Source organism: Pagrus major, chromosome 12 (assembly GCF_040436345.1).
Source record: "Pagrus major chromosome 12, Pma_NU_1.0".
In the NCBI taxonomy this organism is placed as follows: Eukaryota; Metazoa; Chordata; class Actinopteri; order Spariformes; family Sparidae; genus Pagrus; species Pagrus major.
In genome coordinates, this window is record NC_133226.1 from 28,453,652 (window position 1) to 28,469,686 (window position 16,035).

The 16,035-nt window shown below is 43.2% G+C and overlaps 1 protein-coding gene across 2 annotated transcripts in view; it reads right to left on the reverse strand.

The window, feature by feature from the left end:
• The window catches only part of ppp3ccb (protein phosphatase 3, catalytic subunit, gamma isozyme, b), a 30,601-nt gene extending 17,385 nt beyond the window's left edge, over positions 1 to 13,216 (reverse strand). Inside the window, exons 1-3 of one of the 2 annotated variants that reach the window (XM_073477702.1) lie at positions 12,650 to 13,216; positions 3,355 to 3,552; positions 2,169 to 2,293 (exon numbers count right to left, since the gene is read on the reverse strand). In XM_073477702.1, coding sequence (XP_073333803.1) covers positions 2,169 to 2,293; positions 3,355 to 3,552; positions 12,650 to 12,701 — 375 coding nt within the window. In that variant the 5' untranslated portion in view covers positions 12,702 to 13,216. The remainder of the gene's footprint in view (positions 1 to 2,168; positions 2,294 to 3,354; positions 3,553 to 12,649) is intronic. The other variant, XM_073477703.1, reaches the window with a different exon arrangement.
• Between the last annotated feature and the right edge of the window lie 2,819 nt (positions 13,217 to 16,035).

Here is a 16,035-nt window from a genome sequence, read left to right on the forward strand (position 1 = left end):
ATGTCAGAGTTGTGATATGAAACTTAATATGATCTGTTCATCCTGATTATTGAACAAGACTTTTATCAATAACACACTCCCCAACATTACACACACTCTGTTCTTGAACCCTTTTGATTGCAGTTATGATCCTGGTCTCTTCTGAAAGGTCTCTCTTTGGATGTTATTATCAAAAAGTCAGAAATGGCCTGAATGACACTTTACTCAAATCAGCACAGGTGATTCTGAGCTTCTTTCTTCCATTTTTGAGTTTTGTTTTCATCTTTGAATAGAAATATCAGCCTGTATCTGATCTGTGTGAGTTAGAAACACATCCAGTTCACAGTGTGATGATGAAGACACTAAAACCTCCTGCATTACACAAGGAAGTGTCAAAGTGGACACCAGAAAAGGCAACGCCGAGACTCAAAAAGGACTCAGTAATGTATCATAGGGATCAATTTGGTGAAAATCAGCTCAACAGAATAAACTGGTCACAATAACAGGCTATTTGTTAGAAGAGGTATGGAAGGTAAACGAGTCCACTGTTTATCTTGTAGTGACTAAAACCAGTCGTATCGATCAGTATTTTGTTCAGAACTGTGTGGATCGTTGGAAACAATATATTCTCTGACAGGTGATCAGTTCTGTTTCATGTGCAATCCTGTTGCAAAATGTAGCCACTGTGTCAATGAGGTGTTAACATGTTGAACCAGGTAGCATCTGGTTTGTGGTAACAAGCTGCTGCAGGTGAACGGAGAACAATGAACGCCTCATGAATGTAAAAAGCTTTATTCTGGTGATTTCATCATATTCTGCCTCTGAGTATTCGTGTTTGAGGAGATAATCAACTTCTAAATGTGTGTTTGTGATCATGAAGGAGTTCCTGCGCGACTGAAACACAGTGAGACTCTGTCGTCCTCCAAACAAACAGTCTTTTCAGCTGCCAATCATTTGTGCTGCATCAAACCACCTGTTTCATTTAGATGTTTTTTTCCTTTTCCGAAGGCGTCGACGAGGAGCCGGATCTGATCTGAGCAGCTGTTCATTAGCAGATCACAGTGGAGCCAGGAGAGCAACATTAACACTGTAGAAATATCTCAGTATTATCACGTCAGTGTGCCGCTATAATGTAGGAAGTGACATGTATCAATATGACAATATGACTCATCTGGGTTCATCTCATGTTTTCAGTTCAGTGTTTGAGTCTGTCAGTATTTCACTGTTTAAAGTCAAAATGTTTCTCTGTTTTCAGTGTTTTTTTCACACATCTTGCTCCATCTCTCACCTTTACTCCAGTATCAGGCCCAACGGGGCAAAAAAGTTGTTCTGTAGATATTTTTAATGATATTTTAGAGTTTGTAATTTCCTGGAACATCATTAGAAATGTTGTTGACTCATCAACGCTTTCTTTATTTCATGACGCCGTCATTGATGTATAAAAAGAAGAACGTCATCAAAGTGGAGCGTTGCTCAGGACCTGAAGGTCCCATTTTCAACATAAGGCTTTGAAAAACACACTGACAGTGACTGTTTACAGAGAGTGAGAGTATGAACACTGATCCAACACTGTGGTACTTGATTCACAGCTTCATTCAGACTCTGTTGGATCCTGAACTGGAACATGTCGAACAACATTCAAAGCTGTGACCTGCACTCATCAGGTGGTCCGAGGCTGTCGGAAAACGTGTTTGAGGATAAATGACTTCTAAATTAATCTGGTTCAGTGGAGCGTCTGCTCCTCCAGAATGTATCTGACCCTGTTTGAAGCTGGATAATGGAGCTCTGTGTGGCGCAGCCGGAGCTGTGAAGATCGTGTTCCAGGATATCCACTAATCCTAACAAGGAAGCATGACAGCAGCCAATAAAAATGTCATGCCATCCACAAAACACACCCAGTCCTGCCCTCAGATTGCTCTGGGAACGGGACGCAGACTGAGGCTGGAGGCAACATGCGGGGCGTGTGTGTGCACGTACACTTGTGTGTCTAAGTGGGTGTGTGTGTGCACGGCTGGGTGGGTGGGGCGCACAGTGTGGCAGTCAGGAGGGCGAGGAGGCAGACAGTGTGCCTTTCATTTCTTACCACTATTTAAAGAGCTGTGCAGCGCGGCGCGAGGCCGAGCAACGGGCCGCAAATGTCAGACAAAATGTCACAAACACAAACGAGTGAGCGAGAGGCCGCCGCCTACCTCGATGCTGAAGTAACCTCGGTCCACATAATCTCCCAGGAACAGGTAACGGGTGGTGCTGGGGGAGCCGCCCACCTCGAACAGCTTCATCAGGTCGAAGAACTGGCCGTGGACGTCTCCACACACTGGACACACAAACACAATATTCAAAGTTATTCTACTTATTGTTTTCTCACATTTGGTGTGTGTGTGTGTGTGTGTGTGTGTGTGTGTGTGTGTGTGTGTGTGTGTGTGTGTGTGTGTGTGTGTGTGTGTGTGTGTGCGTGTCAAAATGAATTCCAGGTTTTTATGGCACAGAGGAAGAAGATCTATCAGGCATATTTAGGTTGCTGGTATCTGTGAGCGAGTACAATTTGATGCAGATTATTTTTATTATATATTAATCTGCCAAATATTTTCTTGATTTAGCGTTTGGGGTATAAACTCAAATATTATCTAAACGTCTATAGAATATAGAACATTTCTCAGGACAGTTGACCAGAGCACAAGTTCACATTTAAATGTGTCATTTTGTTCAAAAGTTTGAGAATCATCACGTCTGTGCAGCTGGAAACAACAAATGATTGCTCAGATTAGGTTTGATGATGATAAGAGAAGTGAAGAATATGAAGTGTAATAAGTGAGAAATGATTCAGACGGTTGTATTTTTCTGTTTATAAGGAAAATATGTGTCAAAATATTTCCTTTCTTGACATTTTATGAGTTTATTTTATTGGCCAGCTTAAAACTACAGAGCTATCAGACTATCATCTCTTGAGCTACAAAGTGGTATTAGGAGCTAGCTGGTTAGCATGCTAACTTCAGTACAAAGACGTCTTTGACAGAAGGTCAACACTGTTGTTTCTTCACACTCTGATCATAATGTTGCTCATTTCTGAACGTTTTCAACTAAACTTCTGACCATATCTTACGAGTGGCAGAGAAAGAAGACGAAACAGATGAAACTATGGAAACAATAAGTCAGAGAGGACGGTGCAGATGAAGATATAAATAGCAGGGCAGAGGGTGGAGGGTTGGATACCTAAGCTAAGCCACATGTCAGAGAGGGCAGCTGCTGCATCTGAGACAGGGTGGATCTGTGAATCTGGCTCAGTTTCCACAGACCACACAGACGTCTTTGTCTCGCTTCGCTCTCAGTCTGAGGGGAACTCCGTCTCTGATAAGATAAAAAGAGTCGGGCCTTCACCTGTGATGGGAGCTTCCACTTCCAGCATGCATTTCTCCTGGCGAAGGATGGCGGCTCCCTCGTTGATGATCCGTAGAGCCGTCTCCTCCTCCAGCCGACCCTCCTTCACCAGATGGGCCTTCAGCACCTCCACGCTGGGCCTCCCGTCCACATACAGGTCTTTGACCGACAGGCGAGTACCGGGAGGATATGGCACCGCTGCAAACAGAGACAGACAGACGGCCGGGTGAAACAGTGACATCACCACCACACATATATGCACGTGCACGCACACACACACAGCTGATAGACTGAAAGTTCACAGTGAAGACAGAAGGGTTGGTCTGTTAACAGTGTTTTCATAATTTTGCAACAAACACACAAACACATAGTGTCATTAACATAAATAACCAGTGATAGAATGGAACTAAATACATTTACTCGAGTACTGTAATTAAGTACAATTCTGACTTTGAGTATTTCCATTTCTACTTCATACTTCCACTTCCCTCCATTTTGGAGGCAAATACTGTCGTCCTTTGACTCCAGCCAGCTACTTTATTATATTCATTGTTTTGATACACTATGCATGTCCACTTGATGATGGACACTGTGGCTTCAAACAGGCACCGTGTGGTTGCCAGTGGACAGCTAACAACAACAACTGATTTCAACACAGAAGTGTTGGGAAAAGAGATGGGATTAAAATCGTGTCCCCCATTATAACAATCTTGTTTATTTTTGCTGTGCTGTGCTGAGTGCATTTATGTTTCTATTAAAACCACACATTAACCATCACTGTGGCCAGCTGTCAGATTAATACTCAAAACAAACAGGCAGCATATCATCAGAGTAACTGCAGCTGCTGTTAGTTAGCTAGCTCGGTTAGCCGTGCATCTAGTGGTCCAGACTGGGAGCTCGGAGCACCATGGTAGTGTTGGTGTTTACACCACTAGCACAGGAGCTGTGGACCGGGAGGGGCTGGGGCTAAAAGGTTAGCATGCTAACTTCAGTAGATATTTCTGCAACACAACTCACAGATGTCATAATGCCAAAAATGTTATTTCTTTACATTTTTTCATGTTGTCAACTAAAATTCTTACATATTGCACAATAAGTGTCACTTCCACATTGGGTGGTTTTAGTCGACACAACCTGATCACTGACTTCACTCCCTTATTATTGCTAAGTTGTGATGTAATCAGTGTTTGACAGCTGAAAACAGTCCACACTGACTTGAGGCAGACCAACACCTACACTGCAGCAGTCAGCAGCAGTCAGTGAGCTCTCAGAGCTGCACTCTTATTCTGCATGAATCAGATCACAGTAAGTGAAATTCCTCGTACAGACCGTGACGACATGTTGAGGCTCGACCTGAAGACAAAGGAGAGCAGTTTGGCAGCACAAACCAGCCCCTGGAGGAAATACCAAATAGCTGAATTCCTGGAAAACACCATCTTCTCACAGAGAGGAAGACTGGACGAAGACGTCGTGCTGCAGCTGAATTCTTTTAATAATCTGAAGGGAGGCTGTTTTCAAAGTGTTTTACTCGTGACTGACATCATTAGCAGCATCTTAACGAGCTGTAGGAGCGGCCGACTGTTGATTTCACAGCTGAAATTTACTCAAAATGAGGTTGATTGTTTTTTAGTCAGAAAAAAAGAAACTGTCAGCTGATGTCTGATTTAGTAGCTTCATGCATGTTGGAGAACAAAAAGGGCGAGTTTCAACTACTAAACTGATCAAAAGACAATCAGCCGTCTAACATTGTCTGTTTCCAGCTTCTGAAATGAGAGGATTTGGTGGTTTTCTGTGTAATTTTCTGGTTTGGTCTGTTGTTTGACCAAAAGAAGAAATGTGAAGACGTCACTTTGGACTCTGAGAAACTGTGATGAACAATTAAACCTTTACTCCCAGTCAAGATATTCACTCTTCTCTTTTCAAACGGCTGAAACGAGGTTACATCAACATGTCACAAAACACAAATTGGTTTCATCATCTTCATAATTTGCTCATTTGTAGGTTGACGGAGAGACATTATTGATTAGTGTGAAGGCGTTTCTCCACAGTCATATTGTACTGGGAGGTGAACGTGGTCTACATGGAGACGTAACTTCAACGCATTGAACACCACATATAAAATGTCATAAACAAAGAACTGTACTGGCTGTGAGCTGCCGACAAGAAGCTTCCAGGACATCGTAATGGGAACAGCGCTGCACATAATGCAAAATAAGACATTGTACTCCGGTATCACAGCTCTGACGACTCAGAGCCGAGACTCGTGGAACAAGATAAACGAGCTGAAGACACAAACGCCGGGATTCACAGAGCGGTGAGCGGCCGTCCGACAGTCAGAAGGTCGGTGGTTTGATCCCTGGACACTGCAGTGAAGTGACATTCAAAACAGGTTATTTTAAGATATGCAGCAGAGAGTTTTTCATTGTCTACAGTGTGCAAATAATGACCTATTTTGAGACTGACTCAGAAACCACATACAAATTTCTCGGTTGAGTCAGTATGCAAATCAGGTGAAATATAATATAAATGAAGGGGCGTCACGATTCTCCAAATCCACGATTCAATTTCACTTTGGGTTAAAATTGCTGATCTAAAAATTTGAGTTATGTCCTGACGACTGTCATTTACATTTTCAGATTCTTTAAAACGCCAACAACAGCTTCACTCGGTACCAGGCTCAGTGATCCAACAACAGCTTCACTCGGTACCAGGCTCAGTGATCCAACAACAGCTTCACTCGGTACCAGGCTCAGTGATCCAACAACAGGCTGAGTCACCAACAGTTACTTCCTGGTAGAAAACTGGCCCCTGATTTGCATCGTGGAGATGTGAACACAGCAAACTTGTTTAATTGTGTCTTAATCATCAACTGTAACTGGAAGTTACTGTGAACAAACTTAGTGATTCGGTCTATAAACAACAACAGAATACAGTTTGTTGCAATGTTTCGTTTCGCTCATCTGTCCAGAGTGAACCCTCCTCACAAACAAATCAATAAAGGATCTCTGAAAACATCTCTGACACCGTCACAGTCAGCTGATCGTCTTCATCACACAGGATTAATGTCTAGAAGTTGGGGAACAGCTGATACTGCCTCTGAATTCAATGATTGAAACTGAAAGTTACTTTCAATTTAAAATCAAAATTCTAAACATGAAAATGTAATAAACATCTTCAAACAGTCTTCGAAGAAACTTTCACTTTTCATCCAGTTTTGAACCTCTTCACTTGCGGCCACGGCTTCTTTTATGACACATTATTTGAACGGGAAGCTGCTCAAAAATGATCTGCAGATTAATCAACAGTTAAAATAATCGTTAGCTGCAGCAACATAATTCATCTATATGATCACTAGAGACGTCCAGATCCTGATCACGGTCCGTTAATGTTCTGTATGATTATATCTAACAGCGAGGAGGTCGTTCCCACTGTGCAGCTGTCACATGATGAGCTGCAGTTAACGAGTTTTTTTAATTTCCCCTTTCAGCCACACGTTTAACCTCAGCGTGTTGTCACACACAGCCGCTGATGATGTGTGTTTCACCTCTGATGGTTATATTGTGTTTGTCTGAAGCAGCTCTAATATTGATCCTGCTCATGTTTGCTGGTTAACCATCCAGAGAGGAACAGAAACACAGCAGGAGCCTGTCTGATAGAAACACTCACTGTTTTGATTATATTTGACTGGCTGCAGGCCACAGGACTACGGTGGCCAACAGGGACAAAGTTCAACAACAAGCAAAGTTCAAAGCGGCATTAAAATGATTTCTGAAAGACTTTAACTGACTTATCTTCTATAAATGAAGCCGTTACTTGGCAGGTGAATGTTTCCGTCCCTGTTTGAGGCCGGAGTTCATTTAAGCTGATTAAACTGGGGGCTGGAGAATGAGCGTGTTGCTGCAGTTATTATTAAAGTTTTTCTCCGTCCCAGTGCGTCTGTCGTTGATTATTTGAATACCACTTCCTACAGCGCCTGTGACGCCTTGTTTCACAACTCTGCTCTTTGTTTCCTCTCGTCAGAAACTAGACACCAGCTTCCTAATCATTGTCCGATCACACTCACAGCTGTGTGGCGCCCGACTGGTTTCAAACAAACTGAGCTGCCAGTGATGAACCAGTTCAGGAGGAGCGACATGATTGGCTCAATGTGTGCGACCTGGTTTGGTTTCAGAGTTACACACTAAACTAGACCACTGGGCCGACAAGTGTCTTCTGAAATACTTTCTGAATGTGGAGGTGTGTGTGCTTTGTGTGACTCCTGCTTATGAGATCACAGTGATCCGACTTCAGTAGTACAGTTATTATTTTAATACACCGTCATCCGTCAGTATACAGAGACATTTTAGCAATTTCATGTACTTCTGCAAAGATACTCAGTTCACAGCCGGCTTCACAAGTACACCTCATGATCTATAATGCAGACACACAGCACCAGCCAGGGCTCAGTGATCAGAGGAAAATATCTGTTTAGACATGGCTGACTGTTAAACGACTGAATAACAGGGGCGGCTTTTATTGTGAAGAAGTTACAGAAAGTGGAACATGTTTGTAACTCAGTCAGAGGAACCACTTTGTTAGCGGTGATTCTTCGATAGTACTGTGAGGATCGAGACAGGCGCGTCTTAATATCTGTCAAAATAATCCCAATATGACTTATGTTGACCCGATCGTGCGGCGCTGAAACAGAAAGGCCAAGCCACTAAAACACAGTGATGTGGAGATTGTTGTACCATGAGTCAGAAAATGGGAGAAAACTTTAGGGAAGATCACGCAGCTGCTGCAGCGACATGTTCAGTCCTCAACGCTCCGGCTCACTTTCTATCAGTGTAGCTGCTTTATGATACAGCGTCTGTGAGCCGGGCGAGTAGCAGCTCGCAGCAGAGCGTCGTCACAGGACAGGGCCCAGGACGGAGCTCCACGCTGGGGCCCACGACAGGCCAGTGAACGTGCTCCGTCGTCAGGTCCAGCTCCATCAATCATGGATGAGGACAGAATCATTACACATGCCAGCCGGACTGATTCGATTACCATCGGTAACTAAGCCAGAAGGCCAGAGCAGCCAGAGCAGATCCATCGGTGTGTAGAGACACACACACACACACACACACACACACACAGGCACACACACACACACACACAGGCACACACAGGCACACACAGGCACACACACACACAGACAGACAGACAGACAGAGCTCATTGACCAGGTCCAACAGGATGCTCTGTGGTGCTGCAGTGTCAGAGAAAAGGGCAGCAGTGATGAACTTGAACCATCAGGAAATAATCGAACTACTGATCAGACAGTGAATTAATAATAATTCAGCGCTCGTTTGGTCTATAAAACGTCAGAAAGTAGTAAAGAGGCCATCAAAGTTGGCAAGACCACAAGTTGACATCTTCAGGCATCTCAACAATTCATCAATAACCAAAATGGCTGCCAGCTCATCTGCTGTCAATCGTTTCAGCTCGAATTATAAATCAATATGTAATTTATAAAAAGGCAGAAACACTTGCTGTGTCTCCTCTGTGATGATCTGAAGCGTTTCTCTCATTAGAAACTGAGTTGATGTTTTTCAGACGACTCAAGCAAACGACACCTGAAGCTCAGAGCGAGGAATGACCCGTTATCAGATGTTCTGACGGTCTGTAAACATTAAAGTACGAGCAGATCATCTGATAATGAAAGCAACTACCAGCTGCAGCTCCAGCGCGTCTTTGACTCCTCAACTGTCCCAAGGAAGACAAAGTCAACCTCGCTTGTACAAACTTCCCTCGGGCCAACAACAGCGATCCTGAACATCTGTGACATCATCGCAATGTAAAGTATACGGGCAGAGCGGAGACTTGTGGGCGGAGCCAGCAAGAGAAACTCGCCTGCACGTATTCAGTCAGACGCACGACCAGGAAGTGAACCTGGAGGCGAGAACAGGTTTGTGGCGTGTGCGCTGGGTGGGCGTGACTTCCTGGCTGACCAGCAGCCTAAAGAGGGCAGCTTTAATGAAGTAACGCTCTCCTGAGGCTTTACACTGTTAAACCTTCCTAACACACTGAGCCTATCATACGTGTGTCTCACACACACACACACACACACACACACACACACACACACACACACCTGAACTAACCTGCTGCTTCACTACACACTGATGAGCAGATTATTTTATGGAAATGATGTTAATTAAAGCGAGCGTCACACGGCGAGGCTGGACATCAGTCAGTGCGTCTGATGACGTCTTCATTAACGCTGCGTGACGTTTGTGGTTTTCACGTTGAACTAAATCTAACAATCATTAACAACATTTTATACACTGCAGCTGTAAATCGATCACACTGCTGATGGTCAGACCGTCAACCGTCCTGTGACCAGTTCATCATCACGTTTATAATAATGCAGCTGATTCATGCAAATATTCATGATGATGATTTTCATGATTCATTTATTAATCGTTGAATCTGTGATGAGATCAGAGACGAAAGTGACGTCTTCAAGTTGCTTCTTTTGTCAAACCAACAGTCCAAAACCCAACGACTCTTCATTTACCGTCGTCCTCACTGAAGTAAAGAACAGCAGCAAATCTTCACACTGAAAACTGTGAAAGTGACTGAGACTCGTCTGCAGTGAACTTCTTACTCTTCAGGTTTCACCACCACAGAAAGCTTTTGTTTCTGTCTCCACTTCTGTCCACGTTCACTCTCTCTCTCTCTTTTTCTCTCTATCAGACCACATTTATAAATTATTAAATCAATAATCTGACAAAACTTTAGAGCAGTCTCTGGTTACCGAATCTATTTTAGCTTTTAATCAAGAGCTACACCCCGATCACACATCCTGTTGTACAGTGTCAGTGTTCAGCCTGAAGTCTTTCTGACAGGATTGTCATCTAAACCCTCCGCAACACCTCGACGTGTTGGTGAGCGACAGAAAAGGAAGTAGACTTAAACATCTTCCCCCAGAACTACTGCGCGTCTACTGTACCTGCACACTCGAGTACAAAAGGTTAGAGACAGTTCGCTTTACTGCCACAGATCAAACTTTATCACAGACTTTATTTTGTTCTGATGTTGGTCCAAACACAGCAGAAGTCGACCGATGCCAATTATCAGAGAAGAAGCCTGAACACTGATATTCATCTACAGTAAAAATAAAACCACAGTTTACTCGAGTACTGTCCTTAAGTGCAATTTTCAGGCACTTTACTTGAGTATTTCCATTTTCTGCTACTTCATACTTCCTCTTACATTTATTTGATACATTCAGATTACAAAGTAGCAAAATTTCAAATTATTTTATTTCATCTGCAATCGGACAGAAAAAAACTGAATATCTGCGTGTTGATATTTATTCCATCGTACTTTGAAACGATCAAAAATGTTGATTGTTGAGAAGATTAACTGTGAACTTTTGTGACGTTATCTTTTAAATCAGATAGCTCAGCATTAGTGGCTGATGTGTAGCTTTGCTATGACATCACTTCCTCCCTCTTCCCCCCTGAAGGCTCTTGTGGTCGAGGTTACTGGTTTTGATCTACTTGCTGGTCACAGCATCAGAAAGGTTAAACACCTCGGTGCAGTGACTCTAAAGCAACATGTGTGCCAGCGAGAACAGAAAAATGGAAATTAACAGCTGAAACGTCCCGATTCTGTATTTCAGAGTCCTGCTGGCCAGAACGAAGGTGATCAAACCTACTGAGAAAAGAGACCGAGCCGCACAGCAAAAACCCAGAATCACTGCGTCCTGTATGAAGATTATTGTCCACTTTAACTACTTATTGTGTTATTGGAGGATGAGAGGTGCTGAAAGTCGCACCAGGAAGGCTCGGACCGACTGACCCGGAGGATCAACATAACGTGTTTCTGCTATAAAATATCAGAACAAGAACGATGATCAGTGTTTTTTGTCCACAACACAGAAATATTCAGTTTACTGTCGCAGAGGAGGAACGAAACCAGGAAATACTCACATTTAACAAGCTGACAGCAGAGACCTGACTGATAAATCGATTATAAAAAAAGAGTTATAAATAGCGATTGATTTAATAGTTGACAATTAATCGATTAATCGTTGCGGCTCATGATGATACACTGACGGTTGGTCTGTTTGTTGGACTGTTTCTGTCACTACATGAGTCCGATCAGTGCGGCGGCGTCACAGAGGAGGAGATCGACAGGTAGCAGTGGGAATACGGCAGAAAGACCTAATTGGGTCACAGAATTTGGTGCAACATCAGTGTCACAAAATGTCACAATGTGGAGCTCAGAAATGATCCCGCCAGAATAAATTGTCCTTCCAGCAACCCGACAGGAGTGTGTGTGTGTGTGTGTGTGTGTGTGTGTGTGTGTGTGTGTGTGTGTGTGTCTGCAAACACACCTGAACCAGCTGCAGAGTGTGTTATTCAGGGCTGCAACTGAGGACCATCATTATCAATTAATCTGCTGATTATTTTCTCAATTAATCAGATGATCTTGTGGGCTATAAAATGTGAGAATCCTCTTGTTTGATCACACAAAAATCCTCAGATTTCAGATTGTGGAGTCAGAGGATGTTAGTTAATCGATTATGGAAACTGTCTCCTGTCATCAGTGACAGATTGATAAGCTGCCTGACTGTCCTGAACTTGGACTCACGGTGTCCTGGGAGGAAACTGTCTCCACAGCTGGTTCAATAAAGACTTTCTTGTCTTCAGAAAGTCATTTTCTAAAAAAGAAAAAAAAAAACAGCTGTTGGAAAGGGAGGGGTTGTGTTATAATCAGGCCAACACACACACACACACACACACACACACACACACACACCTCCTGCATTCATTACCAACACTGCAGCGTTGCATTTACATCCACAACCGTTAAATGTTGCACCACAGAGCGGCTCCTCCGTGCGGGCTGTGCGGGCTGTGCGGGGCTGTGCGGGGCTGCAGGACCCAGGTGGACCTGAACCACGTTAACAGTTGAATGTCACGCAGGGCTGACATCTGGCACTCCGGACAGCTAAGCTAACCCGCTAACTCATTAGCAGTGGCTGGGTTGATTAACTTGCAGAGCCGAGGCTGCCTGACCCGTCCCCGCGGGGCGGAGAGGCGGCGGGCAGCGCCGGGACCCACCGGGACCCACCGGGACCCGCCGGGCTCCACCACGGGGGGAGAAAAGAGAGAAAGCCCGGAGTAAATTAACTGTTAGCGGCTGCCTGACATCCAGCGGCGCGCTCAGCTGCCTGCTCGCGTTTAGCCGACTAGCTGTGACAGCAGCCCCGTTAACTTCCTGCACCCGTCAACAGAAAAACAGAAATAAATGTCACATACCTTTAATAGGTCGCTCAGTGGTGGACAGTTTGTTTGGGTCTTTGGCCGACATCCTGCCTCCGGGCGGGCTGCGGTCCGACAATCTGCTCAATTCCCGACTAAACTTGATAAATTCCTGCCTAGCTAGCAAGCTAGCTGGGGTGAGCTAGCCGCGCTAGCTAGTTATGTGTCAGCAGCAGCGCTCCGCTCCGCAGACAGTGCGACCGAGCCGAGCCGAGCCGAGCCGAGCCGGGCTGAGTTAAACCTGACGGGGGAAGGGAGAAGGGGGGAGACGTCTTCAACTAACAAACTAAAGCTTCTCCTGTGAGCCGCGCTCCGCGCTGCAGCGACGCCGAGCTGCTGTCAGCGGGTGTCGGATGAATCGATGTCCAGGAAACGGCCCGGCCGCCGCCGATGATGCGTTCAGGAGCAGCGATGCGTCAGATCATAGCGCAACTTTGTCCCTTTATTCTCGGACGAGCTGCATCTGTCACAGGCCGCTGGCTCCGCTGCTCTGTCGTGATCCGATGTGTCGTCCAGACCCTCTGTCGGATTACAATAATCCGCCGCAAGCGGATTTCCTACAACACGGCTGAGCGCGGGGGGTTGTGGGTAGTGTAGTATTAACGCGACGCGTTCACGGTCCGCTGAGCCGCGTGTTCACTGTGAGATCAGATCACTTCATGTTTCATCGTGTGAAGAGTTAATTTAATTTGATGATTGTGTTTTAAGTTTTACAAAACAAACACGGATATTCAAAAAGCAGCGGTGGGAAGTAACTAATTACATTTGTGTTACTCAGCTGCAGTACATTACTGAGTATTTCCACACTTCACTACACCACAGAGGAAGTACTTTATACTGCCTGTACTCGTGGCTTTGAGCTGTTTTATATTAATAATACAAATATCATTTATGACGTATTATTTATTGATCCATTGGTGAGAGTCAGAATCCATCTGGCAGTATAAAAAGTAATGTACTTATATGTTTTGATGCTGATACTTTTGTACTTTTACTCCTAAACTTGCTTGTTCAGTATTTCGACTCTGTTGTCGAGTATTGAGCTCTTTTCACATCCTGTAAAACAAAAGTAGAATAAATAAGAATCATAAATTAAGTAACACAAAATGATCAATATAGCAGTGTGAATACTTCAGTACAAGGAAAAGTCTTTGATCCAAATGTTACTTAAGTAAAATTAAAGAAGTTGTCTACTATTATAATGTTGTAGTATGTTTTATATTAAATATTCATGTAACCAGAGTACAGCTGAGAACAATGACTCACTGGAGTAAAGTATAATAGGCTAATATTAATAATAAAATCAATAATAATAATAATAATAATAATAATGGTCTTTTAAGTCATTGCCGAGATATTTTGAAACTTGTTTTGTGTGGGAACTGAAACATATCCTGACTTCTGTTTTTCTGTTTCTACTAAACTCCATTCTCAAATTTAGCAATTTAAAGTTGCCTTGCTATCTGCTTCTTGTGCATGTTACTCAGATAAGAGCTAAACTCAAGCTGGTTTTTTTGCCATTGTTTAAAAAATAAAAATAAAACCTCCTTTCACGAAAGGCAGGAGGGAGTGAGAGGACGCGTCTCTGTTATAAAAGTTTGAATTCTAGTTATAAATAGTGCAGCTTTTCAGGTCTTATCTGTGCCGATTTTGAGAGTTAACACATTTGATTTGTAATAGAACAAAAAGTCGTCTAAGAGTGACATATTATTGTCAGTATACAAAGATATATTAAATTGTTAGTTTTTTCTATGGAGTCTGGTATCAGGTTTGTCACTTTTTACACATTTTGCAGCTCGGCTTCAGCTGCTTGAACACACTGCTGTTAATATTCTGCTATAAATTAGCTTCTGGTTACCAAAGCTAAAACAAGTCATTATTAAATGCAAGATGAAACATGAACACAATGAGGAGCTGGACAGAAACATTACAGCGCCGCCCTGTGGACATTCACCAAACTGCATCACCATGTTGACAAAAAGATCTTTTATAAATTACAATATTCAGTCAGATAATGGACATTTTCTGTCTTTGTTGTCTTTGTATAGAGGATAAACACGTTTACATCATTGAATAGGAATATTATTTTTTATCAAAGTGTATTGGTTATTAAATTTTCTTTCTTGAGAACAATATTTGATCCTTTTATATGAATGGACAATGATTTAAACGGCCTAATTAAGCACAGTTGATTACAAATGTATATAATTTAGCTATGATGCAAACCTCCTGCAGTGACGTGATGGATCCAGTGTGTTTACAACGTGTTATTAACCTTAACAAAGATCATAGTTTTATCAAACACAAACACGATTTAAATTTTCAGATTTCATTTTAAGACGGTGTTAAATCCAACGAGACAGCAGAGACAGTCCAGCATCTCAGACGTCCTCCACTCATCTCAGGACAACAGTTGGACTCAGGTCTTTTCTTAAAGTGAAAATCTTGGTTCTCAGAATCTGAGCAGAATCATAACTGATCATTAATGATCACAAAGATGTCGTCAATATAACTTTAACTCAACCCAAACATGTCAGGGGCCGAGGTGAAGTCTGAACAAGTGAGTCTGGAGTCTTCTGTGGAAGATGGCGAGTTTTACCACTAACAGGAAGTCATTATGTACATTAAATTGTTAGTTTTTTCTGTGGAGTTTGGCATCAGGTTTGTCACAGTTTATACAGTTGTGACATTTGACACGAGGACGGACAGACTCCATGTGAACGTTATCGACTGTTTGACTTCACCATCCTACACTTTCTCAAGTTATATAAGACTCACTGAGCCTGACTTTATATCATCAGGAGGAGATGATGGCTGAGCCTGACTTTATATCATCAGGAGGAGATGATGGCTGAGCCTGACTTTATATCATCAGGAGGAGATGATGGCTGAGCCTGACTTTATATCATCAGGAGGAGACTATGACTGAGCCTGACTTTATATCATCAGGAGGAGATGATGGCTGAGCCTGACTTTATATCATCAGGAGGAGATGATGGCTGAGCCTGACTTTATATCATCAGGAGGAGACTATGACTGAGCCTGACTTTATATCATCAGGAGGAGATGATGGCTGAGCCTGACTTTATATCATCAGGAGGAGATGATGGCTGAGCCTGACTTTATATCATCAGGAGGAGATGATGGCTGAGCCTGACTTTATATCATCAGGAGGAGATGATGGCTGAGCCTGACTTTATATCATCAGGAGGAGATGATGGCTGAGCCTGACTTTATATCATCAGGAGATGATGACTGAGCCTGACTTTATATCATCAGGAGATGATGGCTGACTTCTCAGTCTTATTTTAAAACTGAGCTCTATGGAGAATAAACGAGCGTCTGGAAATAGAAACACTTTACAAGGTTCTGATCAGCAGCAG